General features: G+C 33.7%; 3 protein-coding genes and 1 long non-coding RNA gene across 10 annotated transcripts; 2 read left to right on the top strand and 2 right to left on the bottom strand.

Annotated features, from left to right (window-relative positions):
- Nucleotides 1-515: 515 nt before the first annotated feature.
- Nucleotides 516-6554, bottom strand: LOC124454409 (RAD51-associated protein 1-like). Of its 6 annotated transcripts, none has more exons than XM_047005221.1 (6): nt 4382-4841; nt 3955-4010; nt 3440-3527; nt 3117-3259; nt 2082-2246; nt 516-860 (listed from the first exon to the last, which is right to left on the bottom strand). In XM_047005221.1, exons 1-6 carry the CDS (start codon nt 4405-4407, stop codon nt 847-849), a joined length of 492 nt encoding a protein of 163 aa, XP_046861177.1. In that variant the 5' UTR covers nt 4408-4841; the 3' UTR covers nt 516-846. The 6 variants fall into 6 exon arrangements, with proteins under 6 accessions (XP_046861177.1, XP_046861174.1, XP_046861176.1 ...); XM_047005218.1 differs by lacking the exons at nt 516-860; nt 4382-4841 and adding exons at nt 1247-1850; nt 6247-6554; XM_047005220.1 differs by lacking the exons at nt 516-860; nt 4382-4841 and adding exons at nt 1247-1850; nt 6247-6266 and having other exon boundaries at nt 3945-4010.
- On the top strand, nt 4835-10734 carry LOC124454408 (transmembrane protein 117-like). The gene is made up of 6 exons (XM_047005215.1): nt 4835-5239; nt 5654-5856; nt 7570-7927; nt 8517-8753; nt 9426-9987; nt 10194-10734. Exons 1-6 carry the CDS (start codon nt 4958-4960, stop codon nt 10331-10333), a joined length of 1782 nt encoding a protein of 593 aa, XP_046861171.1. The 5' UTR covers nt 4835-4957; the 3' UTR covers nt 10334-10734.
- Nucleotides 10735-14026: 3292 nt separating this feature from the next.
- LOC124454343 (ETS-related transcription factor Elf-3-like) lies at nt 14027-26588 on the top strand. 2 transcript variants are annotated; one of them, XM_047005157.1, is made up of 8 exons: nt 14027-14257; nt 16868-16980; nt 23937-24011; nt 24116-24215; nt 24439-24492; nt 24583-24666; nt 25113-25199; nt 25640-26588. In XM_047005157.1, exons 2-8 carry the CDS (start codon nt 16888-16890, stop codon nt 25966-25968), a joined length of 822 nt encoding a protein of 273 aa, XP_046861113.1. In that variant the 5' UTR covers nt 14027-14257; nt 16868-16887; the 3' UTR covers nt 25969-26588. The 2 variants fall into 2 exon arrangements, with proteins under 2 accessions (XP_046861113.1, XP_046861112.1); XM_047005156.1 differs by lacking the exon at nt 14027-14257 and adding an exon at nt 15522-15586.
- Nucleotides 18517-20194, bottom strand: LOC124454344. The gene is made up of 2 exons (XR_006951415.1): nt 19277-20194; nt 18517-19019 (listed from the first exon to the last, which is right to left on the bottom strand). It is a non-coding gene; the product is annotated as an uncharacterized LOC124454344 (long non-coding RNA).
- Nucleotides 26589-27687: the final 1099 nt, after the last annotated feature.

Here is a 27687-nt window from a genome sequence, read left to right as displayed (position 1 = left end):
AATGACCAGGTTTGAAAGATTAACGTGCGACATACGTATAAAGGACCTAGGTTTCTGCCGTTTATAAAACAGATCACTGGGGAGTTTTGGTCAAAACAGGCAACCGAGGCAATTGAAATCTAACGCAAATACCAGTTTTTGCATGTCAGTACTTGGGCATCATTTAAGGTTAATGGCAAAAGTTTTAAATAGTAGGATAGACATGCAAACCTGCCACTTTTAAATCATTTAAGAGACAATGGTGATGGAATTTAGTATGGATAAGTTTAAGGAGCCAGTATTGAAAGCCATATAATTGTATTACGTATTGTATACAAAAAGGAATCAGAAATAAGTTTGAAAAAAGTAGAAACATTTTTATGAGGTACAGTTAACGCTCTTGAGGGCATTTGCGTAGAAGTTATATACTCTTGAGATTTAATGTGCAAGAGAGAACCAATAATTTAAATATGCAAATGTCAATGGTTGTCTACAAGCGCAAGCCAAAAACCAAGTTTCAAACGACTTTCTCTCCCTTACAACTTATAATAGACCGTATAATTTCACCATTCAACTGTCAAAAAGAACTGCTTAATTTTCTTTTTTTATATAGGAAGACGTCATAGCTTATAATACAAATTTACATTTTGTTGTTAATGATATTTAACCACGATCAGATGTCCTACAACAGTCACAAATGACATTTGACGTATATATATGTTTGTAGATGTAGATCGCCCATGACAATAAAGTCCTTAGAAGGACTGTTCGTGTTGATGTTGACTGACGTTTCGACAACCTTAGCGGTAGTCATCTTCAGAGTTCCCGGGTTCAAACCATTCACTTTAAGACATATATAGTCGAACTTCATTCCAACAGCACTTAGTGAAAGAAAATTTATTCAGCGGATAAGAGAAATCTAGACAAATTACTGAATTACACGCCCAAAGCCAAGAATCAATGTTGAATGTCGTGGAATGGTATTGGTAAGGTCGAAAGATCAATGCTACTCCAAAAGCGAACTAGCTAGTGAAGTGGGTTACAGCTAAAGAAATGTCAATGACTATGTAGCGAGTAAGAACTGTAGAAACTATGGTCCAAAGCTAAAATCCCAAGAATGAACAGCGGGAGAGTATCCACATTGCTTGGGGAAATTATCACGTGACAGCCTAAAATCCTTCATAGGTATATAGCATGGCTGGAGGAAGGCTTACCAAATACTTTTTAGTTGGTGGTTTTCATAGATTGACTTTACACTCTCCAGCAATTGGCCATAACGACATGTTTTGAGGTTTTTTTTAGTGTATAATTACAATGTTTATTATACATTGAAATATTTACAAATCACCTACAACTCATTTCACATATTTTATCAAAACAGAGATAAAATATTTTGGTGTAAGTAAGTTGTTATTGAGAAAGCGTAACGTTATTGTGAAGCGGTTTTACTTTATGGTTTCTTGATAGCCCTACACGTAATGGCGGACCTGGATTCTTAATTTTAACACCGCCAAGAAAAAAAGAACCGCTGGTTTTGTTTGTAAACAGTTTAGGTGAAGAAAATGTTGAGATTGTCCCCTCATTTTTCATATGCTTAACGCTCTCTTTAGAAGAATTTACAGGTGATGACTTTTTCTCCTTTGTACCAACGCAAGAAAATGTGGAAATTTTCCCTTCATCTTTCAAATGTTTAACGTTCTCTTTGGTAGAATTTGTAGGAGATGACTTTTTCTCCTTTGTACCAACGCAAGAAAATGTGGAAATTTTCCCTTCATCTTTCAAATGCTTAACGTTCTCTTTCGAAGAATTTATAGGTGATGACTTTTTCTCCTTTGTACCAACAACAGGGGTGCATTTGTAGTCGGATGACTCTTTTTAAAACAAATGTGTATCAAAAATTTGTTATTATAAGCACTCGCCAGAAGAAAAACTAATAAGAACAACACGAAAGACAAGCTGCGAGCAAATGCAATTACGTATGTATCAAACTGTTTTGATATTTTGATTGTATAATCATGCCAACTGCATTTTGGTTATTTCATTATATGCAAATAGGACACTTGAAATCAATGACAATTTTATAAATACAAAATAAAGCCTACCGGAAAACATATGACTCCCACCAGACATTTTCTTGCCTTTCTTCAGGTTCACAATTTTTTCTTCATTGGAATCACTTTCGACATCATTGTCATGAATCTTGTTCACTTTAGCACTACTCTTATCGCAGGTGTCACGTGCATCGCAGGTGTCGCGTGCATCATCATCTTAATTAGATTATATGAGTAAGAGAGCAATCAGCATTATATGTACATGGTACTGCATCTTACATAATAATGATCATGTATTTTCATTTTGAATCACACACTACAATACCATGCAAAAAGTCAATTAGAAAGTTCATCACACCATTAAAAGTAGTACTACATGCAACACATCACTATCTTCATAGGTACATCACTATCTTCATATGTACATCACTATCTTCATCCATACATCACCACCTTCATAAATCCCCACTCCACCTTTATGTATCCCCACCCTACCTTCATACATCCCCACCATCATACATCCAAACCTTCATGCATCCACAACTTGATACATCCTTAACTTTATAAATACCCACCCTTATACATACACACCTTCATCCATACACACCTTCATATGTCCGCACTTTTAAACACTCCTAATTTTAAGGCTATCCACTTATAACTGTGATTGATGGATATATGCTACTATGTGCCTAAATTCAACAGTTAAGTTCAGACCACTAAGAGTGGTGACTAGTTTATAAAACTCTGAGAAAATCCTTCTCTGTCCTCATTTAGGTCAGTATAACAAAGTTGTCATTTTCAAAACTTGTGCTTTTGACTGATTACTCTGTAAACATTATGAGTTTAAAATTAAGGGCTTTGTGATGGGGAAAAAGAGTCTTACTAAAAATGTGAATTTGAGGTTAATGTAAGACAGCATTATATAATGCTTAACAATGAAAAACTTTAAAAATTCTAAAATCATTGTTTGAATTAGATTTACTTCATTACTGCGTAGATTAGGGCAGCCTCCCAACCTATTTTCCTCTTTCATGATGTAATCACTTTCCAAATTTTCACAGTTTTATTTATATCTTTACATACCAATACTTTCAATGTTTATTTTGATAAGACTGCTTTCATTTTGTCCAACATCATTATCCTTTCTGTCACAAGGTGTACTTATTAACGACATTTCAATTGCCTTTTCTATATCTCTTTGGTACAACTTTTCACGGACGGAAGGCCTTACAATAGAAATAAAATCTCATGACGTTGTTGTATCACACATTGAAGAAATTAGTGTGTACATTGGATTACACAAGTCAAAATAAAGGCTTATAAAGGATTAGGGATCTACTACAATATCTGTGTAAAACAGCATGATGCCCTTTAGCCAAAATTAAAAATCTATTTTTGGGTCACACCTTCTCTCGCCTTTCTTCTCTTTGTTCATTTCCTTCTCTTTATGCTTCGCCTTCTTTGTTTGTGGTTCAAAATCAACTTCAAAATCATCTAAAACATATCATGAAGTCATAAATACAAAAACTTAGCAATTTAAAACAAGAGAAATCTTCAGAACATACAGGCATGACATTGAAAAGGAAGTAAAGTATGGATCCCCATATATATTTATTGCATATCTACCAAATTAATAATCTCAACTTTTTCACAATAAAACAATGTAAAATGTTTAATAGTGCACTAGATCAATCATGCAGCCAGTAAATAATTGTGGGGACAACATTCACATTTGTTGCATCAGTATTTTTTTGAACAGGGTCTATGTAGGTACATGTAAACTGATATAATATAAATTGTACCCTTCTCCTAACTATGTAAACCAGAGTGTATAACCACATACTTTACTGTAAAACAGAGCAATTATAATTTTCATTAATAGCTACGTAGCTATGAGATTACCATATGTACAATACATTACCATCACTTTCACAATTGGAGCTCATATCAGTATAATTAACATTTTTTCTCCCTTTCCTACAGGAGATGATGGTGAAAAATAAAACATGAGTAAAGCTAATTGCTTGTAGATGTAGATCTTCTAGGTTAGAGCAGTCCTGAAAACGACTGTTGGTGTTGTAAATGATTGATATTTTGACATCCTTTGATCATCAGAGTCAAGTAACACACCAACACCAAGAATTCTTTTCAGGAGTGCACAAAGCTGGACGATCAACATCTAAAAAATAAAACATAATAGGTAATGAAAATAATAAATTCTAATATGAAAATCGTCCCTGCTTTATTAATCACCAATATTGTCAACCAACAGTAAATCATGTTTCACACATACGTCAAAGTAGTGATAGTACAAATTTGAATCAAGTGACAAATTTTAAAATTCTTACCTTTTAGATTTTCGCTTAGAGGTCATTTTAATGCATATTTACAAAATTAAAAAATATGCTATCAGAGAAAATACTAATGAAGTTAGGATTCAAGTTTAACTTCTCGTGGTTTTAACATGACTTTCATTATGTAGTTGAATAATCTTATAAAGTTTCGCGCCTTGGCGTCATTACACTGGATCATATCCATCAGGTGGTCATTTGTCCCATTGACACAAACAATAACAACTTTTCTCATGATTTCAACCCTCCGTTTTCTTCCTTTTTTTGTGTTGTCTTTTCAATTTTTGCGTTGACTTTATCAAACTCTGATCGAATATAAGCATGAACGAAAATTGTAGTAGATTTTCATTCCTAAATCCTGATGTGTATCAAATGTGGTTTGATCTTTAACTTATCAACGTTTTCAGGGTGGGCAAACTACGTAATTTTCAATTTTAACAATCATCATTCCTCGCTTTGTTTCATTCACAGCGTGTTTCTATTTTGATTCTAATTAATTGACATTTGCTTCATTTGTTACGATTGCAAACTTGACAAAACAAAGAAACTCTTTATTCAGAGTTTTTCTTTTCTATGGAGGGTTCTAGTGCACTCGAAACAACAAACCTTTCACTCGCAAATGCCAACGAGCAATTTTCTTCCCAGACCAATATTTTGGCAAATATTTTGGCAAATATAGACGAGGAATCTACACGTACACCTGGTAGAAACGCTATTGTTGCTTCGGATTCTCCTTCAGGAACATTAGATCGAATGTTAGACCGAAATACATCAAAATCTGACGAAATGAAAAACTCTAATGATCAAACGGGTGAATTTGAAAGATTCGAGAACGTTGAACTTGAAAAGGAAGAGGTTAGAACTGTAATTTTTTAAAGGTTTATTTTTCAATCAATCATGAATCTAAAAGTCCACTCTGTCAAAATGTTGTTTTTGGATATAACTATTAAGAAATTAAGTTTTCTGAAAGTTATAATTCAACACAAATGCATTTAGTTGTCTTCTTTCATTTTCATTAGATTCTACTCATTTTTGTTTCAGTGTATTTCAAACAACTGCGCATTTTTGAAATCAGCCAACATGTAAAATTAGTTTGATGCAGGAAAAATTAATCCCCAAGGAAGCATAAATGCAATTGAAATAAATTTCATGCTTGAAATTTGTAATAAACAGCATCAGCAATTTGTATTTGAAATTTGTAGGTGTTATTTTACAACTTTCACCATTCTTTTTCACCATTTAGCGAACAACCATTTCCTTTTTATTCAGAAACATCCTGAACCGAAAAAGAAGTACCGTGTGCAGAAGAAGAATAATCGATACTATTTCCAGCATCCCTACTGCCGACTGATTATTGCTTATGTTATTGTCTTTCTCAATTTCCTGATATATGCAGAGGATCCTGTATCACACAGTGTAGTTGAAGCTGAATTACCTGTTGTGGGAAATGATGTTGGCTTTTTAATCTTTAGGTAAGTAATTTTTTATGTAGTTGACAGAATGACCTGTGTCAATAGTATACAAGCCATTTGAGCTGGTTTAGAAATAGTTGATGGAAAACTTGAGAATAACATGATAAGGTGGTTTGAAATGGTAGCAAAAACATGCTCATTTCAAAATATAATTTTAAATTTTCTAAGTCCCAGCCAAGATGATGTGCAAATTGTACAAAGCACATTGCTCAATGTTATTTGATCTCTGCAGTTGAGAAGTTGACAATTTGTGATAATGAAAATTTCATGTCTTTTCTAAACATTGATTCAAATGTTGGCAAAACATTTGAATTAATATTTATAACCTCTTTAGCAGATTTTAATATTTTTTTCTGAGTACAAATTAATCAGAATAATATAATACTATACCACTGTTTTACACCTTTTATACATTCATAGATATCCTGTCATACTCCATGATTCCATCATACAATACCATACTTCCTCTCTTAGGGCCCAGTCATATGGTTTTTCTAAACCAACAAAGACATAACTAAGCTCCCCTTTAAAAGCTCTGTAGTTCTCAATGAGAAACCTCAAAGAAAATAATGCAACTGCAGTACTTTTTCCTTACATAAAACCCTATCACTGCCAGAACCATAATTTGGGACATAGGCAATATTCATAGATGCAGTATATGCCATATTAAGCTCCTTTGAAATGTACTGTTGTTCAGCGGATTATGACATTAATTTATGAATATTTGCCCCCTCAATTATTGCGCTAGCAGCGCTACTGCCTTCTCACCATGCAACGTATCATACTGTACAAGTCATTTTATGATCTTTGTTTTAGCTTTTGCCACTTGAAGATGCACCACTACAAATCTTGTAGTATATCTTCCTTTACTCCTGTTTTTTAACGGGAGTTTCTTTTTTTCACTGATCTTCCACAACGTAGGTATCTTTATTTACGATCTTTCAAGAAGAAACACCAAGTACGTACTTTTCAACCTGTCTCCCTATCGCATTCAATGCAGTAGTCCAGCCATGTGGAAGCACATCGTGATCACCTACGTATAGCCTGTCTTCGCTCTCCTCTAAAAATTACAAACTACACTTTCCTTTTTATTTTCCACCACTATGTTTTCGGTCATGCCTTTTCATCTTCCTCATCACTATAGTTGTCATGCTCATCACTATTCTACGTATGCTTTCTGGCTACACTTAGGGGCTGTTTACATTTGCCCAACAGGGAGTGCTGGCCCTAACAAGCGAGATCTCGCGTGTTATTAAAATTCCATATAAAATCACTTTTCGTTTACATGAGAGGAGGGCCAGCTCTACCAGCCGAGATCTCGCTATTGTTTACCCAAGATCTCGCCATGTAGAGCTGGTAATTTCCCATCCTAACGCATTCGGTATCTCATTTGCATGCGATAAGGCATAGCTTTTCAGCAATGGCGACAACAAAAGACATCAACGGGAGCAAACAAACTAAGAAAGCGTAAAAAATCGAAAGGCGACAACTATATTGGTTTGTTTTCAGCTATTTTGTATTCTAGCGCCGAAATTCGCCGTTCAAACAGAACTCTTGATGTAGGGTTAGAATTTGCATGTAAAATTAAGGAGGTAAAATACAGCCCTACAGAGAGGGCTAGCCCTTTCCGTAGGGCTCAAATAGCCCCTTAGTAGCTATGATTTTGATATCCAACGTTTTGTTATTATTTCTGCAATATTGTGTGATTTTTAGATATCCACCTAGAGGATGGTTTGTGCTGAAACTCTTCTTTTTCTTATGTGGTGTAATAACTGGCATGTTGATTGGGAAGTTTATAATCCACAAGCGTTTTCTATGGAGATTTCTCAAACTGCGCATGTTCCAGGATGATCAAGGCTCATGGATGATAATGTTCTTGACCACAATCCTTTCGTTGTTTGTTTTCTCTTATATTTTTAACGGTGTACTGAGCCTTGGATCTAATTTGGGTCGATATAAGCTGTCAAGTTTTTTCGGTCAATCAAATTCAAACTTCATGAAATTTGCTGCCCTTGGAACTTGGACCGGTGATTTTGTTACTGCATGGATGGTAACAGATATGATGCTACAGGTAGGGCTAATTTATTTCCTTGATATATATGTAATACATTAAAGAAGGTTTTTGTCAGCGAGTTTTGGCCGTGAACTCTGGGTTGAGTGCTTCAGGACTCGCATTTGTGCCATTATACCATTGTGCCATATGACACTACGGCTTATATACTGGTAAATCAAAATATAGTAGGCCCCTCATTACAGAAACCTGTCCAATATATGGAATTAAAAAGTCACAGATATTTATAAAGCCTGCATTAAATAGACAATGTTCAAAAGAAAAAAAAGACTCAGAATATGTATGGAAGTACTTTAGGTCAGCTTGCAAGAATGGAAACACTTCTCTCTCTTTTTCATATTATCAAACTGATTTACTCAGTTGGTTACGGCTCTGAAATCTCGAGATTCTGAAGTCTAAATTTCCAAATTTTGTGTTGTTAGTTCCTGAGCCCCTATCAATTGAAAAAGCAAGGCCCCTAATTTGGAGCCAGTACGAGCCCTGTTTGTACACTTTGTCTTATTCCTGTGTGTTTGACTTCATCCACACTTTCACGACATTTTCAAAGTTCTCGCGACAGCAATTGGAATTTTTGTTTGTTTTTCAACAGGAAAAGTTATATAAAACTTGGGCAAAACGACTGAGAAAAATATGGCGCCGTAAGTGGCATCGAATTATTGCATTCTGGACTGTATGGATTGTGGCCACAATTATCGTCGCCACTGCTATAACGACTGATTATATCAATTGGGATCGACTTAATCGTGACTTCGTGTCCTCCAACGAACTTTCGCGCGCGTTTCTCGCTTCGGCCATTCTTGTTATGGACTTGCTGATTGTAATGCAGGTTTGTACGATGTTGATTTGTAATTGGTCGGCGCAAATTATTGATATATGCTCAGTGTTTCTTATAAGCTGGCAAAAATGGAGAGTGCGAGTCATTTGATGCGTTACAGTATCTACGTAGTGTAAAAATTTTAAATTTTTAGTTGAAACTGCAATATGTATCTTTTCGTCACTGGAAATTATACAATCATTCACATCTTCACAATGAATTGATTACTCAAACAGGTTATGATTCATATTTTGAACATCTACAAGCAAAAAACAATCCCAATAATATTATGAAACGCGTGCAGAACTGTTAGCCTCTTTCTTTAATGATTTCAGCCATGAATCAAAAGAAATGTTGATTTTGCTTGGCTGCGTTCAAATGTTAGAGGCATCTTAAATGCAAGGATATTCGTAATTGGGGCAACAAACATTATATTGCACCATAAATCGCAAAGTTTTGATTATTTTTTCTTTGTTTACTATACCGCCATTTTTGAATTTGGCTGCACAAACTGATAAGACTGTTTCCTTTGCGAATAAATGTTATTTACCATTTACGTCGTTCAGAATAGAAACGCAATCTTGGGCTCTTTAGAGACTTCTACATTTTTTTCTACCCGAATCTCTCAGGCGGTAGACAACGTTTTGTCTTAAATTCTGAAATCATTCCAATGCTCTTGCCTAGGATTGGGATTTTCCTCATTTTCAGTCAGATTTTGACATCAAATTACCAGGTGTAGACACTTCATCGTTTCACATCACGCCACCACGTTGTCTTAACAAAGAAAATTGGGCTATCCACGTGACCGGTAAATGGTTTAACTATGGCATCATATTCATTGTCATGATCTTAGATCTGAATATGTGGAAAAATCAAATATTTTACGATCCATATACTTTTGGACAATACACGGATACCAATGGTTATATATACACTGTGGAGAATACGACTTGGGTGAAATATGCTAATAAAACCACACTTTCTTACGAATGGCGATGGAACAACATCAATCCAATGACGAATCGAACTTTTGGTGAAGATGATAAAAGAATGAACTCGAAATATTTTAATTATTCTCTTGCTTTAAAAGGGATGGCATTTATTCCTTCAGTTAGTGCATTTATCATATTTGGTGTGCTTATATTGCTGTACGGTCGTGAAAAATCCACCACTGTGGTATCGTCACGTGATAAAGTCGACGGAATAATTATTGACGAATGGGATGACGAGAACAATTCTAAATCTGGTATGTCATAAAAGTTATTGAAATCGTGTAACATAATTGTTCAAACTTTAGATAGGTTGCTCTTCTTGGCGAAGCCAGCCCGTTCTTTTACTTCTACAATGCAAATGCACATCAAAAATGCCTCGGGTATAATCAACCACTAGATTTTTGGGAGCACACCATTTACTCATCCAAATTTGATTATTGTTCATATTTTTTTTTTGGAGATGAAGAATGTAAACCAATCGGGGCCAAAGAAACAAGTAAAAAAGCAACACAGAAGAAATCACCACCGATACGAGTCGAAGAAAGCACAAACAAAAACGAACCTATCCTTACTAATTTTCAAACGACAACAAAAGTGTAATATGAACATCGCAAGTTCGGGTTTTCTGAATATCGCAGGCTCAGTTCTATACGAATATCGCAGGCTCAGTTTTATACGAACATCGCATGCATGTCTAATTATAAATCGTAAGCGTTGTCTTAATGAAACATTAGTAAAGTGACTGGAGGATGCAGATATTAACATATAAATTAATTTGATTCTTGTAGTCTCGTTTCGCCCCTACGTAGAAATGTTTTTTTCTGTCAACTGCACCCATTCTCTAACTTAGTGAAGAACAAATAATTTGAACATTTAAACAACATTAAATTATTATACTATTATAAGTCATTAATCAGTGGTGTTATTGTACACTCGCACTTTTTGTACATGATTTGTCATTGTAAAAATTGCACAATTATACACAAAAATGTAGCAGTTTATAATGTGTAACGTTTTTCATAATTTCTGCAAGTACTGTGAATAAAATATTCGTTTTATCATCAGTAGAACTACAAACATTACGACAGCCAAAGAGTATTTTGACAAAACACATAACAATTGACTCTTCCTTAAAACGCAAATATTTTTATTTGAACATTTCGACAAGTACTACATGTCATTATCAAGTACTACATGTCATGTATATTGATAATATCATGTTCATTGTGTTATTGTTAACATTGATATAACACGCTCACACACTCCTTTTAACTAAGGGGAATTGATCCTCTATAAGGGAAATTGATCCTCAAAATAAAATGTTCAACTCTGAAACTAATCTAGCTTTTTTAAGAAATAAAGGCAAAGACGTTTCTGTTTATGAGAGAAACTTAAGAATGTAGACGGCCATTTCCACACATTGGCTTCCGCGGAAATGACTTGGACTTCCGCTACCTTAGCTTAAACGTATAAGTTCAGGTTAATGGTACCTTTCTTTTTTTTAACTAATCAATTTTTACTATAATATTAACCATGCACTTATTTATTATCTATAACAACAAAAAAATTTCTAGGAAACTGCTTTTATTAGTACTGTTCCAGTACTGTTCAAACATTTCCACAACATGATGTGCTGCACAAAATTCATTCTATGAAAACATCACTGAAACAGACCAAATTTGTCAAATGTAAAGAGAGACTTGTCTGTAAAGCATTTAAAACGCCACAATGTGGTGGCCAATGTATAGAAAAGTACGTCCGATTAAAACATATGCAAATGGCGCCAACTTCCGCCTCCAATTTTCACTTAAAAATAACGTACATTTCTGTTGTATAAAACTGCGTACCAAGTACCTACAATCCTAAATAATGGCAAGTTTTGGCAAAAGCATTCAAATTTAACTGTACTATAATTCGTATTTAAGAACATTTACTAACAGTATAATGCTACAGCAATGGCTTGTCAAAAAGTTTTCCATATCAATATAAACATTAGAACATCTCTGAATAATGAAATTACTACTCATAATGAGCATAACATTTTAAAAATATAAATTTAAAGCAATGTCAGCATAGCGAAAGTTGATGCAAGAACTATCTCTAGAGCCTTCTTTTGTTTCCACTGTGCTACGAGTGAGCACAACTTACTGAACTGTGCATTTCCGGTATGAAACTTACATACTCTGCAGGGTGCTGGGTGACTGCGACGATTAGAAAATTGGCATTAACAAAGATTTCATGTGATGGATTAAAGACAACAAATTTGACTGATCGATATGAGAAAAAATGCATGAACTTTAACCCTGCAAGTTAACACACATTTATAATTTGTATGAATATTGCTATTTTTTTGAGATGGCTATGAAGTTTGTGGACACTGTTTCAAGAGTTTTATGATGTAAATTTACAGTTTGATCATGCGTATCTCCCGTGTGTCACTGTCTCAACGAGAGAGAGAGCGTTTCACCTGTAAAGTGGCACCAACTGGACACATGGAGACCAGACTACAGTGTGTTTCTGTCTCAACGAGAGAGAGAGAGCGTTTCACCAGTAAGGTTGCATCAACTGAACACATGTAGACCAGACTACAGTGTGTCACTGTCTCAACGAGAGGGAGAGCGTTTCACACGTAAAGTTGCATCGACTGAACACATGTAGACCAGACTACAGTGTGTTTCTGTCTCAACGAGAGAGAGAGAGCGTTTCACCAGTAAGGTTGCATCAACTGAACACATGTAGACCAGACTACAGTGTGTCACTGTCTCAACGAGAGGGAGAGCGTTTCACACGTAAAGTTGCATCAACTGGACACATGTAGAACAGACTACAGTGTGTTACTGTCTCAACGAGAGAGAAAGCGTTTCACACGTAAAGTTGCATCAACTGAACACATGTAGACCAGACTACAGTGTGTTACTGTCTCAACAAGAGAGAAAGCGTTTCACACGTAAAGTTGCATCGACTGAACACATGTAGACCAGACTACAGTGTGTTACTGTCTCAACGAGAGAGAGAGAGCGTTTCACCAGTAAGGTTGCATTAACTGAACACATGTAGACCAGACTAACAAAGTTCATTGCGAAAAATGAACAAGAGATCTAGATCGATTCCTACATTCTGCCGATTAACTCTTTTTCAGTTGTCTATAGTACATAATCTTTATAATCAAAATATTTTATTGAAAATTAGATAACTAAAAGCCCCTTTATATATTTTCTTAACTGTCATATTTTAAAAAATCAGTTCTATGAATCCCATTCCTAGCAGCAAATGTTGATGACTAACAAACGCATCAAATGATATCTTTATGAAAAAATGCAGAAACGTAAGAGTAGAAAACGAAAATACCTGTGCACTTGCATAATTATTGTATTAATGAGGCTAATGAGTCAGATTTTTGCATTTCCTGTTTATCAAGGCTATTTCTCGACTAACAATTCGATTCTTAGCGTTTCCAGTGTAAAGAATATCGCTCGTAAACATTGCCTGATACGAAAATATTCTTAATTTTTAAAATATTCTTAAAAATTTTAATAAGATTACCAACATAACTCTGAATTGCAAGTAAAAACACCATAATTATAGATAAGTCAAATACGGTATTGCAAATATCAAACTTCTTATTTTCAAAGTCTTAAAGACATGGAGAGTGATCAGTTTATTGTCTACATGGAACGGTTTATGCTCGTGATCATACATTAACGTTTTCATAACACGTCATTTCATCATGTTGATGAAGACAAGTCGACAACCAAAGCTTATAGCAATATATCTTTGGCACGTGCTCTTGTGATATTTACTTTAATGAAGGTTAAAAGGTTCATGGCGCAACTTTCAATGATTAAGGTGATGCATTTTGACACATACATAAAAAATTTACGCAATTTATAATATTTTCTTCTTTCTTCAATAGGATTGCTCCATTCAATAAGAGCATAATAAGAATGACAAAGTTGTCTTTCAAAAATGCTCTAGAATTCATTCAAAGTCATGTTTGCAATGCACGAGCATATGACGGAATGTGCTTGCTCTAGTATAAGAAGCTTTATTAGATTGATATTGAAGTTTTAACTTCAATACCATTTCAGAAATGGCATGCAGCATATGTTCGCATTGTATTTTTCAACAGGAACTCGATGTCAATCAAAACTCACGTAGGCGTTAAATTTTACTCGTATACGAATTCTGATTGGTTGACGCAAAAACATCTAATAGGGACTTTCCCAATCACATGGTACTTGTCGTTTCAGCGCGCTTATAGCTCACGATTTTTGGCAAACTGCCAACGCCACCTATATTAGTTTCAATACAGCTAGAACAATACATATTACATTTTCAATCCGTCATATATGAGTAAATGTAGTTATTGAGGATTACCATTAGTTGTATTTGCATGCAGCAAGGTTACAACTGAACTACAAAAGTTTATCGACATCTTGTCGGCTGCTGTAATTATCGCCATTACCAGACTAAAATTCTTGTCATTTCTGCAACTGTGCAAGACAAAGAATTTTATTTTTGACGGTACGTATTTGTTTTTTTTAAATTTGATTCGTGTAAGGTCTAAATCCCAAACATTGCTTACATTTGAGTCAATTTAGACATTCTGTGAAATAAGAATGTTACTTATGCCGGTTTATAATTTAGTTGTATGTCCAAACAGCTGCAATTGTTATGTTTGTTTTACATAAAAGCATAACACCTCTATAAGCATAACACTTTAGTGCAGTCAATTCTGTTCTTTTCTTGTTAAATTGCTAAGGTTTGGATTTGAACGTTTTTACGTTTTCTTAGTCTTTTGTCTCGTCTTTCCAAATAATTTGAAACGTATTTATGCAGCATTCCGCCTCTTTTATTTAGTGTTGCACAATGTGTTAGTGAGCTTGCGCAGTATGAATAATGTGAGTTTTCAAATACCGTAATATTTCGCATGAAGTCAATTTTTCAATTTATTGTATGATTCTATGAACGGCGAAAGTGCCAGAAGTTGATAAAAACCTCGTCTGCACACACGTCATCTTATAATAGATAAACATGATTTTAATTTGCCAAATGTCTTTATTCATCTACCTTATTCTCATGTATGCTATTGAGACAGATTGTGCAGCAGACATTCAATTCTTTGACTTTGCTTACGTTTTAAGTTTATGTGTGTAATCAGTTAAAGCTTATGTAATTCAAAATAAAGACATTGTTGTTGACAACGTCTATCGGGCTACCTTTTGATTCACTTTTATTACAAAGTTTCCTTTATGTTTCAAAAATTTATCACAAAAAATTGAAATGCCAGGAATCGCAGCAATTATTTTTGTCGTCGATAATCATTTTAGCGAACGTTATTGAATCATGATTAATATACACTATCTGTTTGCCAGTATACTGTACAAGCTTAATTTACCACGTGATATTTTCAAGACATTTATGTGCACCTTGCATAATTAGTATTTTACATTTTGAGGGACTTGTTAAATATAAGGTTTAAAAGGACTGCAATACTTTGTTCCAGTGTTTGTGTTTCTATCAAATTTTAAATAATAGAGCCGTCATTAATTATTTTGTTGCCATACCAATCACGGCACGATTTTTCAAGGTTTGTGTAGTTTTGAATGAATGGTGAGAATGAGGAACTCTGAACAAATTACCGTGAAGTAAATCACCTCCTTTTGTGTATGTGTGTATTTATATATTTTTCAATAAGTATCTATAGTTATAATAATTAAGTCAAGGTTTTCCCCAAGTATTCAATGATTATAATGTCTGCTATTTTTGCTGAGTTATCATTGTGACATAAACACATGAAATGTGCTGAGGTGCTGACATACATTCTCTGGAGTTTTCATGCAAAAAGTTCAGGTACAGTAACAGTACAGTGTGAGGTACAACGTTCAGTAGTATGATCCTTCTCATGTCAACGTTTGTAGTAATGATTGTCATATACAATACTTATTTTATAAGGTGTTTTAATTAATTTACAAGAAACATTCAAAATTTTGAATACCTCCGACATTTTTAATGAAATAATCCGTGCGCCATCCTCACAACTAATGCATATAGTCGCTCTCGTATGCTGCTTACCCCCTCCATGCTGAAAGCAAGAAAGCACGGGCTTACTTTAACATTTGCATATTTGGATTGAGGTCAGCGGTCGATAAAAAATTGAAACAGCAAATATCTTGTACGTATCATAGAGCACCTTTCAAAACGCAATAAAATATTAGAAAATTGAATCGAATAAGTTATTTTTAGAGTAAAAAGTACTTGCATTTTTTTATGCACTAGCTGCGTATTTTATATGAAGATCGATGCGTTAAAGGAACAAAATTTAAATTAGACAGTTATATATGATAATACATCGACATGAACTTTTTTGGCAGGGCATATTTTCAAACGCCAAAACCGTGAGCTTTTTGAAGGGGGGCATGTTCCCCATGGAAAATTTTTAAATCTTAAGTCCCTCTATGGCGATTTGCAGTGTTTCTGGGTTGTAATTTTCCATATTTTTGAAGGGTTATTTGTAACAGAAGAAACGTGATTTATAATGTTCAATTAAACATAGCCACTGCCAAAACGCTTGGATTCAATTTCAAAATTTTTAGTGAAAAAATTTCACGTATTTCAATAAGGACGACTTTCTAAGTAATTAGAGCATTAGCTACCGAACATTTTAATGACACGTCATTAAAATGTTCAACCTAGTTTTCAATGTTTATAACCCTTCCATTTTATGTCATATTTGACTGACTCAAACATAACACTTTGCAGCTTTTCTTTGTTCGTAGGTCATTCTAATATTTTATTTAGTTAGAATAGTTTCATTTACAAAACGAAGCACATTGATACACATGTAAATACACAAATGATAGTGTTAAAGTATGTATACGCTCATTACTGCGTGGAGACATTTATTTCTGCTGTTAGAAAAAGCAGGAAGATTTTGTAAACAGTTGATATTGGTAGTACCATAGGTACTCAATGACTAGCCCTGTTATTTGGAGGGGGTAAGCCCCCCTTTCCTCCCTGTCTACGCCTCTAAAGAGCAACAATGGATTGCTCCTTAATTGATATAATGTATTGAAGGACTCGAAAATATTCTTTTACTGGTGATTATATTACGCGTCTTTTTTCATTATACAGGACAATTTATAAACGTAGCAATGATGGAAACCAGAAATTACCCTTTGGAGTTTGAACAATTCCAGGATATCATCGATCAGCATTACTGGGATGAACTGAAATTTTACCCACAAGTAAGAAATCTAATATGTTTAAAGTTACTTTGTAATCTAACATCACCACGAAGCCAATAATTGTGTTCATTTTAACAATAGCACTAAACTAAAGACGCATACAGCAGCAGCATTTATATAACTTAATTTACCGCATACACAAGTTTATTTTGAAATTTTTGTTCATAAAAAAATCAACTTCAAGGTTGGTTATTGATCTATTAAAAAGATCCTTTGTTTTGAATTGCGCCCCAATTTACAAAATAATTATAAAACAGGAACACTAAAATTTCCAAGTAAAAGCGGAAAGCAAAAATTTGCACGTGTATTATTTTTTCTAGCAAGTAGACTACAGTCTTTAAATTTCGATGGCTGATTGCCAAAATGCTAAAAAAATTTTTTCGACTACCGTAAAACACTCACAAAAAGAAAGCGATTTTACTGTCTGTACCGTAATAACACAATCATCGACTTTGACTTCTAATTATCACTGCTGTATCGTACTAAATACATTAATTGATACTTTATCCCCCTTCTCTCCCCCAACTCACACACAACAAATAACATAGATGCAAACGCGGATGTCAATTTATTTTAACTGGACTACATGCTTTTTTCTATAATATCATGGCCTTAAGTTTACTTAACTTATCTCACATTATGCCAATTTGATGCTAAGTGAAAATCAAGACTGTGCAGGGCAGCATTTTGTTGTGCATTTTACCTATTGCAAAATGAAATGAAGTACATAAATTAATATGGGTATATTACTCAAACTCAACCAATTAAAACGCAAAAGTAAGAACAGTGGCGATGTTGCTATCCAGTGAAACCAATAGATTTTTAAAAAGTTAATTTGATCTAAAGTTTACTTAGCACGACCAATTTTGTAAACTGGCTACGGCGCTGATGGAAAAAACCGTTATCTACGTTTTAAACTGAAGCTCTAATGTATAAACTCAAATTGTTTATAACTAATTTAAGCCAATACCAAATTTTTTGTGACGTTGGGGATGACAATATTCGTGACGTGTTATGTATTTGTGAAATGTTAATTTTGCAATCAAACGGTCGATTTACTGTCGATTTTATCGATACTATAGCAAACAAGATCATTACATGTATTGTGTGTTGAATTTTGAATTGCGCAAGAGTACTTTCAATAAAAAGCATGAAGTGAAAATTGGAGTGGGTGCTATGAAAACTAAGTATAATTTAACTGCATTAAAAAAATCAAACGGTTGCTCTTAATGAAGAAATTGTTTTTAAAATGTCGATAGTAAATTTTTGATATATCTTCTGTATAGCAGTATTGTAATGAAATATTTACCAATGTTTAATAGATGAATTGGAGAGTTTTGCAACGTTAGCATTTATTATCCATGCAGGTGATGAAAAAAATATTTTCAACGGCTCGGTGCCAGTAATTATTCTCCGTCGGTATGAAAGGGCGAAATGCCTGCAGGGGATGGTATATAATGTTGTACGTTTAATTATTTACTGTCGCTTAAGACAATATTTGTTTCAAATACAATAATATGAAAATCACATCTTTCCTTTTGAAATGACATTCATTAACGTTCTCTTATAGCTTCTCTACAAATTTCATTTTAAAAATATACATCTATACTTTATCAGGAGTTGATTTTAAGAAGTGAAAAGGTTAAATAATTATACATACGGCGGCATATATTATATTTTTATTGACGGAATGCCAACACAATAACTAAACAATTACACTCTATTGTTTCGTCCGCCAGTATAAACAATTTTATGTTAATCTTATCTATACTCGGCATTTGAAATGCTGAAATGGGAAATTCAAAATCACAGAAATAATAGTTTTGTAAGACTTGACAAGCTACAGCCCTACATCAACAGTGGTATCCATAGTATACAGGGTGGCTTTTGAAACCAATTATTTTTTTGCGTAGGTGGATGCGTGTCACAGCACGTGTACATGAACGAAAATTTAACCATTCTCTTTAATACTATTTGACACTTCCTGTGTACGAGTGGAAACCAGCCAAAGTGCTTTGATATTAGATTCTTGACATTTCCTGCAAAGTAGCAAAGTTCCAGCATGATATGAAAAAGTAAAGTAAACTAGAATTAGTCATGCATTCAGTACTGCGTATAGAAGCAATATACAATGAGGCTGCATTTCATGAAGCTTTATTAAACTTGGCTAACTTAATTGAAATCCGATTAAACCAACCTATACTTGTACTTCAACAAACCTATATCTTTTTTTTTGCCTATGATGAGTAGAAACAGTCTGATATTATTCCAACTAGAACATCAATTGCTTTCTTACCTGGATCTTCTTCATTAGCAGCAAAGTTACTTAAAAGACAAATTATGTGAACATAATTGTACTTTGTAGTACTAATACGTAAATTTGACTGGAAATGGCGTTGTGTACGAGGTATTGGACATTGTACGTGTATTTGTTTCCATGGTACATAAATCATTTGGTATGCTACAGTGAAGCGTTTTCATATTTAATAATTGTTTGAAATGACGTATGGTTTAGAAAAGTTTGCTCAATCGAGGCAACAAGTCGAGACATAAAATAGCTGTTAATCATTATATATTTCATCAAACCTAAGAATACCTATGGTATTCTTTTAAATCTTAGTTAATATCTGATCCATTTGCTAGTGTTTGGAATGCAAGAATGTTTTAAAACGTGTCGGTTCCGATCATTGACCGCATTTCATATCATTGTTTTCTGTTAAAGTGAATTTACAATAGACTGTTTGTTTGTTTTATAAAATGTAAACTATGAATTATGAATCGTGCTTGTATGAAATGTAGGGATATTTGATATGCATGCATGCTCAAACATGATTATTTGTGAGAAAGAGATTTCAAAATCACGAGACAAAAAACTTGTATCGCATTTCTGAAGTAGGTACTTTCGATCCCTCTCGGTGGTGACTTTTACTTGTGGGCAATCATATTGTCAATTTTCTAGCCCTTGACCTTTTCACTATTTTTATTCTAATCTCTGGAATTTACGTCCGGTCAGGGCGTGTATAATTGTACAAAAGAGTTAATACAAAACAAAGAATGCATGATATATACATCAGTGTGGCAGCCAGTGAAAGGAGTCGTCAACTAACATCAAAGACGTATTTCGCATTTTTATTAAGGAAAAGGTGGGCAATGCGTTACAAGTTTCATATTTTTGTCATTTTATGCGATGCAGTATAATTAGTATGTTTCTCTCTAAAGATGATTCGCTGGAGGCTTAGTTATACGTGTATGCTGTCATACTTATGCGAATATTCATACTGCCATATAAATGTAGCTATATGCAAAGGCAAAACACAGCAAACATTAAATATAAAATGAGGCATGTAGATTTTTGCCCATCGCAGAGATTGTTCTAAATGTACAAATTATACTAGTTGCTCGAACTATGTTGTGGTAATAAAAGACAAAGTTGACCTTGTCCTCAAAAAAAGTATAATAAAGCTATATCGGTTGCAGACACTATAAATGTGAAAGCGCGAAAGTTTGCTGCATGCAAATTTAAAATCTGATACATCAACGACGCGGTCACCTGGTGAAACCGGATGATAAAATAAACACCGCTCTTTGAGTGTATAATATCAGTGTGTGAACTTCAAAATATAAAACGTAGCTGGTGTATAAACTAGTGGTCGATTCATCTCTACGATATTCCTGTCTTTTATTTTAAAATTCACGCTTTTCCAAGTAGGTATATTTGCTTTATTGTTGTGTAATCCATGCGATAAGCTGCGTATACGTTTTAAAGGGATTATTGTACTTGACATTCTGATGCTCGACAGAATAAATTCGCAATAGGTAGTCAATGTTTTAACTTAAATAGCGCGTAACGATTTATCAAATGGAGAAAAGAGTTTTTACAGTTAGCATTGTTAATATGGCTAAGTATTAATAGATCTCAGCACTAATAGCTGACATTTTTGTAATCTTTATCCAGAAGAACATCTGCACGGGCAGCATTTTACGATAAAAAGCTGAAGTTACAAATCAAAAAGCTATTGTCGTAGATACGCATTCTACAGAAAATTCTTTTGGATTAAGTTGTTACATAGAAACCGGAAAACTGTCCCAGGAATTATATATGAATGCGGCACTAAGTCATCTTAATTAACCTGTTTAAGCACATTTCGTGTTTTCCAAGAAATATGATGCAGCAAAGGATATGACATATTAGAATAAGAAATTATGAGCAGTTTAAATAACTTGCGCGGGGATTGTGCCTTAGTAGTTACGTTTAAATGTGCCAAGCAATAACAATTGATCATTCTTGAAAATCTGCGATTGTCAAAAGTGGCTCGGTAAGATTTTGACTGTGTATTTTGTTATTTTGACAAAGAGTTCTTAAGTCATCATCAGACATTATATATGTTTACATGCACGTATTATTAATCATATTGAATGGCTGTAAAGTTGGCAATATTTCACAACAAACGCACCCACCGTAGGTGTAGCTTCGACACGTCTCAGACGTCGACAAAAATTTACGTGGCAACAAGGTATTGTCGAAGTTCCTAAATTTAAAGACCGTCCAGTCATGCGTACGACCAATTTCCTTAATAAAATTGCGATTATAATCATGAACCAACATTTTTGCACGTACACCGTGACAGTATTTGAGTCAATGAAATATCTAGGATACATTCAAGTTTTCCAGAATATGAGATCATCTGTATGTTCTAAAAGGTATTGCTTCAGAATACGTTTTCATTCAAATGATATATATATAGCTTTATGGTTAATGACTTGCGTGATATGCTGTGTTGCTGTTCACAATATAATCAATATAAATTTTAAAAGAAGAAGGTGCATGTTACATATTTTTAAAAAATCCATGTGTGTTTTTGTTTCACTTTCGACTCATTTCACTAACTGACGATGCTTAATTATTTTGTAAAGTGGCGAGTTGGATTACGTTAATGCGTATGACATTAGACTATTGTATGACATGTAACTTTTGTATGACAGATACTGCTATACTTAGACTGTAAATTAGAAACCAGTCTTGTTCTTTTACAAATGTTTTTATGATATTACACATTGATTATTACAGTTGCATTTTTTGTGAAGGGTTTTGTGTTCATCAACATACACTACGTAAAACTCTATTGTATCACGTAATTGATTTTAAAGCTTGTTTACATTAAAACATGATCTTAAAGCAAGCTCAAAATTTTGCTTCTTTTAGGGAAAATGAAATGCATGCTTGTCCTTAGTAACTGACTCTTTCTTTCACATTAGTGTAGTTATGTTTATACTAAAATTAACTGACCATTTCATGGTCATTGCGTAAAGACTTCTTACTTCTTAGAATAATGATATCTTGATTATAATATCTGATAGACGTTATCGTCGTACACGAGTTAAGTCAGTTAAATAAATGTATTATTGATATTCAACATTTATGAATAGACAAACTATTGAAAAAATCTCTAATACATTATATTAGCCCAATTTCTTCATCTCTGACGAACATGAGTCGTCAATATAAGTTATGATTAATGCTACGCGATGGTTATTTAACTATGCAAGATGAAAACATGACAACTTTTTGCCATTGTTGTGGGTATAGTTAACATTCTCAAATGTAGCATAAGTTTTGATTTTGCACTTACGAATTACGACTAACATCATATTAAAGTTATTTGATAAAACAAGATTCGCTCTAAAAATGCAAATTTCATAAATCCAGCAAACTTAAAGCAATCGATTAACGAATTCCAAATGATAACAATCGGCATTCTGCCTAAATAAATGACTCACAAATTAATGATTTAAAGTCTGCTTTGCTTGTCTCCGTATTGACGATGAATTCAAAAGCATTAAATACAGATTGCAACAACTCATTCTTTATCAATATAGATGTGCGTTTCGCTGCCATTTTATTTGATAAATAAATTCATTGCCCATAGCAATGAAAAGGTAATTTGAATTTAAAATTGAGCTAATACAATAAAGTTGGCCGACATGCAGTGCTTTTGGAGACAATGAGCGCGACAAATAGCATTCCATAATATTATTATCGTGACTCCAGAGGCTATGAAAGCTTTCAAGAGTTGTGAGTGCACCATATATTTGCAATGTCATAACGCAACAAACTTAGAATGAAATTGTTTCATATTAATTATATTTAATCAGTTTTTCTTCTTTTTCGAGCAAACATTACAAAAATCCTCCAAAATCACTTTTGGTACGCCTATCATAAGCGTTCAAATAAGAACCTAAATTTATGTCTGTCCTTCCTATAAGGTACTCCTACACTACAAAAGTTGTGGGTGTTCAGACACCCCAAAACACCCACGGCATTCCAAGCCCGGCCTGCCAGTGCCTCTAATATAAGCACTATACAAAAAACATGCGCACTTTGAGAAATATTAAGTTACATGGTTTACTAACTATTTAATACTGTTCTTGCATACACTTTATCTCACGACGTTTCATATTTTGCAAGGAAATTGTGCTTTTGTATTGGAGCAACTCCATCACCATGGTACTGTTTGACTCCCGCCCCCGTACAACTGCTTTATGTCGTAAACATAAACAGAGACTGAATTATATAATCAGCATCGAGCTAGTTGTTAATTTCTCGAGCCAGGAACATTATCTCTTTTCCAAGTATTAGGTATTGCGAAGTTATACATTACAGTTTGGCGAAGTAAAATAAAACGAAGTTGAATTTGTACCCCGTTTTCAATGGCCGCTTCATATTCTTTAAAAATTATATAACTACGTATGATGCAGGAAAACTATATATACCTATATATCATGCAAGAAAACTATATAAATAAACGACTAATGGCATTGTAAGAGTATTTTGATTTACAAATTAGTGACAGTATTCATTATTTTGCCAAATCCTAACCTCTACCTTACCCGTTTTCTAATTGATGGGATTAAGTTGTGGAATTCTTGCTAATGCATATATTACAAACTGTTTATAGTCGATTATCAACACGATGAAGCCTGCAAGTTCAAATCCGGATGATCGTCCACTGAACAGTTTCCTTGACCAATCAGTAAGTAAAAAATAAATCTTGCCAATGAAAACTATGTTTCATCTCATGACGTTTGTGTAAGTTGAAAGATTTTTTCTCAACAAACTGATTAAAAACTTTTGTAGTCACCAGATGATTCACTGGTGAATTGTCATGAGTATAACGTTCAAGCTATCGAAGATTTAGATCTAACAAAGATAATGGACGAAATTATGGACAATAATGGTAAGGAAAATAGAGAATGCAATGCTCGTTCGATACACATAATTACACCTAATATTAATGCATTGGCTAACGAACAAAATGTTTGAAAAACTGTTATAACTACTGCTTTAGAGCAGTATATAGATTAAAAGGCTTTTATCGAATGAAGAATGTATTTTGAAAGAGAAAGCTCTAAAAATGCTATGAATTATTTTTTTAAAGATATTTCTTTTTTAATTATCAGATCAAATTCTTGACTTTAGCTGTCAGATGGCAGTTCAAAGTAATTCAGTTGAAGGTAACTATGCGATCCTAAAAAAAATAAGCATAAAAGTGATTAAATTCTCTGTTTGCAAAAGCTTCATAAACATTTTTCTTGTTTTATTAGAATACGCACCATGGAATATTACACCTGTTAGCCCAGTTTTTCCAAAACAACCCGAACCATTTGTTAATAGGGAACTTCAAAATGGTAAGGTTGCAATGGAGAGTGTACTAATAAGTATTAGCAGAATTATATATTATTCTTTTGTAAACTCTTTAATTTGATTGGCTACTCTAGTTTACATAGTAATTTTCAATAGATAGCGAGTAGCAAAAAAACATGGCTTCCATCTCTTACTCGGGTTTCCGACGATAAATTTGACTGCTTACTTCAAAGGCAATTCTTTTGAACACTAAAGCTCCACTAAATATGACATAAGATATTTAAAGATAAAGTAATAATTATTCATCTAATTACTGTTCAGAAATAAACTATGTGTTTTAAAATGCATTAAATGTTAAATATTATGGCAGTGCAATGAATTTTTTTTGCATGTACAAGTATCTTTATTGTTTTGAGCATGAAGTGATTCGACTAAATGTTCATGTTAACTTCTCATACTGGGCTAATTAATCACCTGACTTTTTCATCAGCTAATAAAGTCACCAGAAATGCAAAAGCAAAACCAAGGGTGGAAAAAAGAAAGCCAAAGCTAGCAAAACGCAAAAGAAAAAGATCAGGTAAATATTTATCACTCATTATGAGCTTAGCCAAACAATATGCTTTGTGCACCCTGGAGTGTTAAGCTTTATTCACACGACATAAACTAACCCGGACTTAACCCAGATTAATTTTTTGCGTGTAAACACGACTAACCCAGGTACAACATGGGTTAAACTTAACGCATCTCCGAAAAGTTATTATAATGAGGTCGTGTGAATTTCAAGGAAAGAAACGTAAAAAGAAAATATTTAGATAAAATATAACCATTAGATTTCACAGTATGATTATTTTCAACATACCAACTCTGGAGCATCAATATTTTTGCGACACATTCATGATTGTCATTATTCTCCTCGATGTAACTCGCGTGGAAATTCATAAATATCAATTTGTTTTTCAAGATAGTGTCAGTTGATCATTGTCAGGAAAATAAAAACAAACTTTTTGTTGTTCTTAGGTAATCGTTCTATTCACTTGTGGGAGTTTCTACGAGACATGTTAAATGACGCCGAGGAAAATCGTAAATACATTAAGTGGATTAGTAAATCTGAAGGTGTTTTCCAATTGGTTAATTCTGGTGGTGTTGCCAAGCTTTGGGGGCAACGAAAAAATCGAAAAAATATGACATACGAAAAGATGAGTCGTGCTTTGCGCTATTATTACGAAAAAGACATTTTGGAAAGAGTTCCCAATGCTCGTCTTATTTATAAATTTGGTGGAAAAGCCAAGATAATTTCCTCTGAAACTGATGGCGACGAGTCCTTGTCAGATACAAGTGACAACTGATCTAACGTCACTGGAGTGCTACTTTATTTGACAAAAAATGTCATCAATAGTTTGGCGATCGTTTCCGCTGTTTCTTTGCCACGAACAGCTTCGTTTTTATAAAATCAATAAATGTTCTCGCTAAATCTGCGTGTACATTATTGATTTTCTAGTCTTACCCAGTATTTCACTTGTATGCTTTGTAAATTTCAACAATTAGCAATATTTGTACATAATATAATTTTTAATTTTTAAGATTTTAACTTACCTGATGGCCGATAACCGGAGTAAAATTTCAAACAAGTTGATTTGAATTTGCTTATCAGTAAAAGCAAATAACGTCACTGATGTTGTAAACTGTTAGCCATTGATCTAAGTTTTAACTGGATAACTCGCTTTTCAAGAAAAATGAACCGACCAAACTGATATGCACGTTGTTTTATTAGTGAATCTACATTCTCTTTAAAAGTTTTGGTAACTGTTGTAATTAAAAAAATTCTTTTAAAAAAAAATCTTATGTAATCCAAGCACTTAACATCACCATAGTCATCATATAAGCGAATGTATCCAAGCAAATTGTATGATATTAAAATTACTCATTGCCCAGAAGTGAGTTATTAATTAAAAAGTCAAGAAATGCAGTGTCAGTTCCTGAATATAGACCCATCTTTTTGTCAACAATATCTACTGCCGTTGATGCAATAAGAGAACAAACTAAACAACATTTAGGGGGGTTATAAATTGTCTCTGGTAGCAACTTCTCCCTCTACCCCCTGACTAATACCACACTGGGCCAGTGGTTGTTTTTATTTGATATGAAATACATCATACCACACCTTAGTATGTCCAAAATATGTTCACCATTCTTTTCAATGAAGAATTTAGTCTTCTGATGAAAAAGAGATGGATATCTGCACGGTAAGCCACGCAAACAAAAGTATTTAGCTACTAAGTTCTAACACCTTTCATGCTGAATCTCATTCTTAAAGAAAAATATTCAGTAGCGTACAATTTCAAAGCGGTGCGTAAACAACCCTAAGGTAAGCAGAAACAATCCAAAATTTTTTTTCTTTTTAGCGTAAAAATTAAGATACTAGTGCCCTGATTACTTTTTTTGGTTCCACTAAAACTAGCCTTCATGGTTATGCTAAAACAAGTCTCTGCATGCGCATGTACAAGTGAAGCAATATCTCTGATATTTCTGGTGAAAACATGAAGAGATTTACCATATAAATCAGACATTTTTTGGTTTGATTAGCTTTGCAAACTTATTTTGACAGCAATTGGTTTCCATCAGCATTGTTTTTAAGTGTGAAATCACACAAAAAGTTTAAAAAAATTCATATCATATTGGACTCTTGAATTAAGGTTGAGTTTTTACTCGAAGTTTAGGTATTTCAATTTCGCTTAGTATTTGTTCAAGGACAGTAAATTAGCAACTTTTTCAGTCTCCAAAGCAACTCAAAGGTACGACCAATGATAATAACAATGCTGTGTCGGTAGTATTGTTCGGCAAAGTATCTTTATTCTCTGAGACTTCATTGTGCTGGTTTAACTATGAAACTCACAGATGCTATAAAAGTAACAACGAAATGAAACATGATTTTACAGGACTGCAGAATATTGTTGAGTGAGGAGAACTTATATTCATATAGGAGCTCAATTCAAAGTCGTCTGTTCATGCAATTTGTTGTTCTTGCACCATTTTTTCGACAGCAAAGACATGGAGGTCCAAGTTCC

Source organism: Xenia sp. Carnegie-2017, unplaced genomic scaffold (genome assembly GCF_021976095.1).
Source record: "Xenia sp. Carnegie-2017 unplaced genomic scaffold, XeniaSp_v1 HiC_scaffold_3, whole genome shotgun sequence".
NCBI classification, from domain to species: Eukaryota; Metazoa; Cnidaria; class Anthozoa; order Malacalcyonacea; family Xeniidae; genus Xenia; species Xenia sp. Carnegie-2017.
The sequence above is the reverse complement of the archived record's forward strand: the minus strand, read 5'-3'. Positions and strand labels throughout refer to the sequence as shown.

Excerpts from the sequence above, each read along its gene's own strand:
- LOC124454409 (XM_047005216.1), bottom strand. The coding sequence starts at position 4,407 with ATGACCTCTAAGCGAAAATCTAAAAG. Across the intron at positions 3,528-3,954 it reads CTCCAATTGTGAAAGTGATG|ATGATTTTGAAGTTGATTTT; the intron begins GTAATGTATTGT and ends GATATGTTTTAG. Across the intron at positions 1,851-2,081 it reads TGGGAGTCATATGTTTTCCG|AGTCATCCGACTACAAATGC; the intron begins GTAGGCTTTATT and ends TGTTTTAAAAAG.
- LOC124454408 (XM_047005215.1), top strand. The coding sequence starts at position 4,958 with ATGGAGGGTTCTAGTGCACTCGAAACAACAAACCTTTCACTCGCAAAT. Across the intron at positions 5,857-7,569 it reads GTTGGCTTTTTAATCTTTAG|ATATCCACCTAGAGGATGGT; the intron begins GTAAGTAATTTT and ends TGTGATTTTTAG. Across the intron at positions 7,928-8,516 it reads TAACAGATATGATGCTACAG|GAAAAGTTATATAAAACTTG; the intron begins GTAGGGCTAATT and ends GTTTTTCAACAG.
- LOC124454343 (XM_047005156.1), top strand. The coding sequence starts at position 15,529 with ATGAAATGTGCTGAGGTGCTGACATACATTCTCTGGAGTTTTCATGCA. Across the intron at positions 16,981-23,936 it reads AACTGAAATTTTACCCACAA|TCGATTATCAACACGATGAA; the intron begins GTAAGAAATCTA and ends AACTGTTTATAG. Across the intron at positions 24,667-25,112 it reads TAATAGGGAACTTCAAAATG|CTAATAAAGTCACCAGAAAT; the intron begins GTAAGGTTGCAA and ends CTTTTTCATCAG.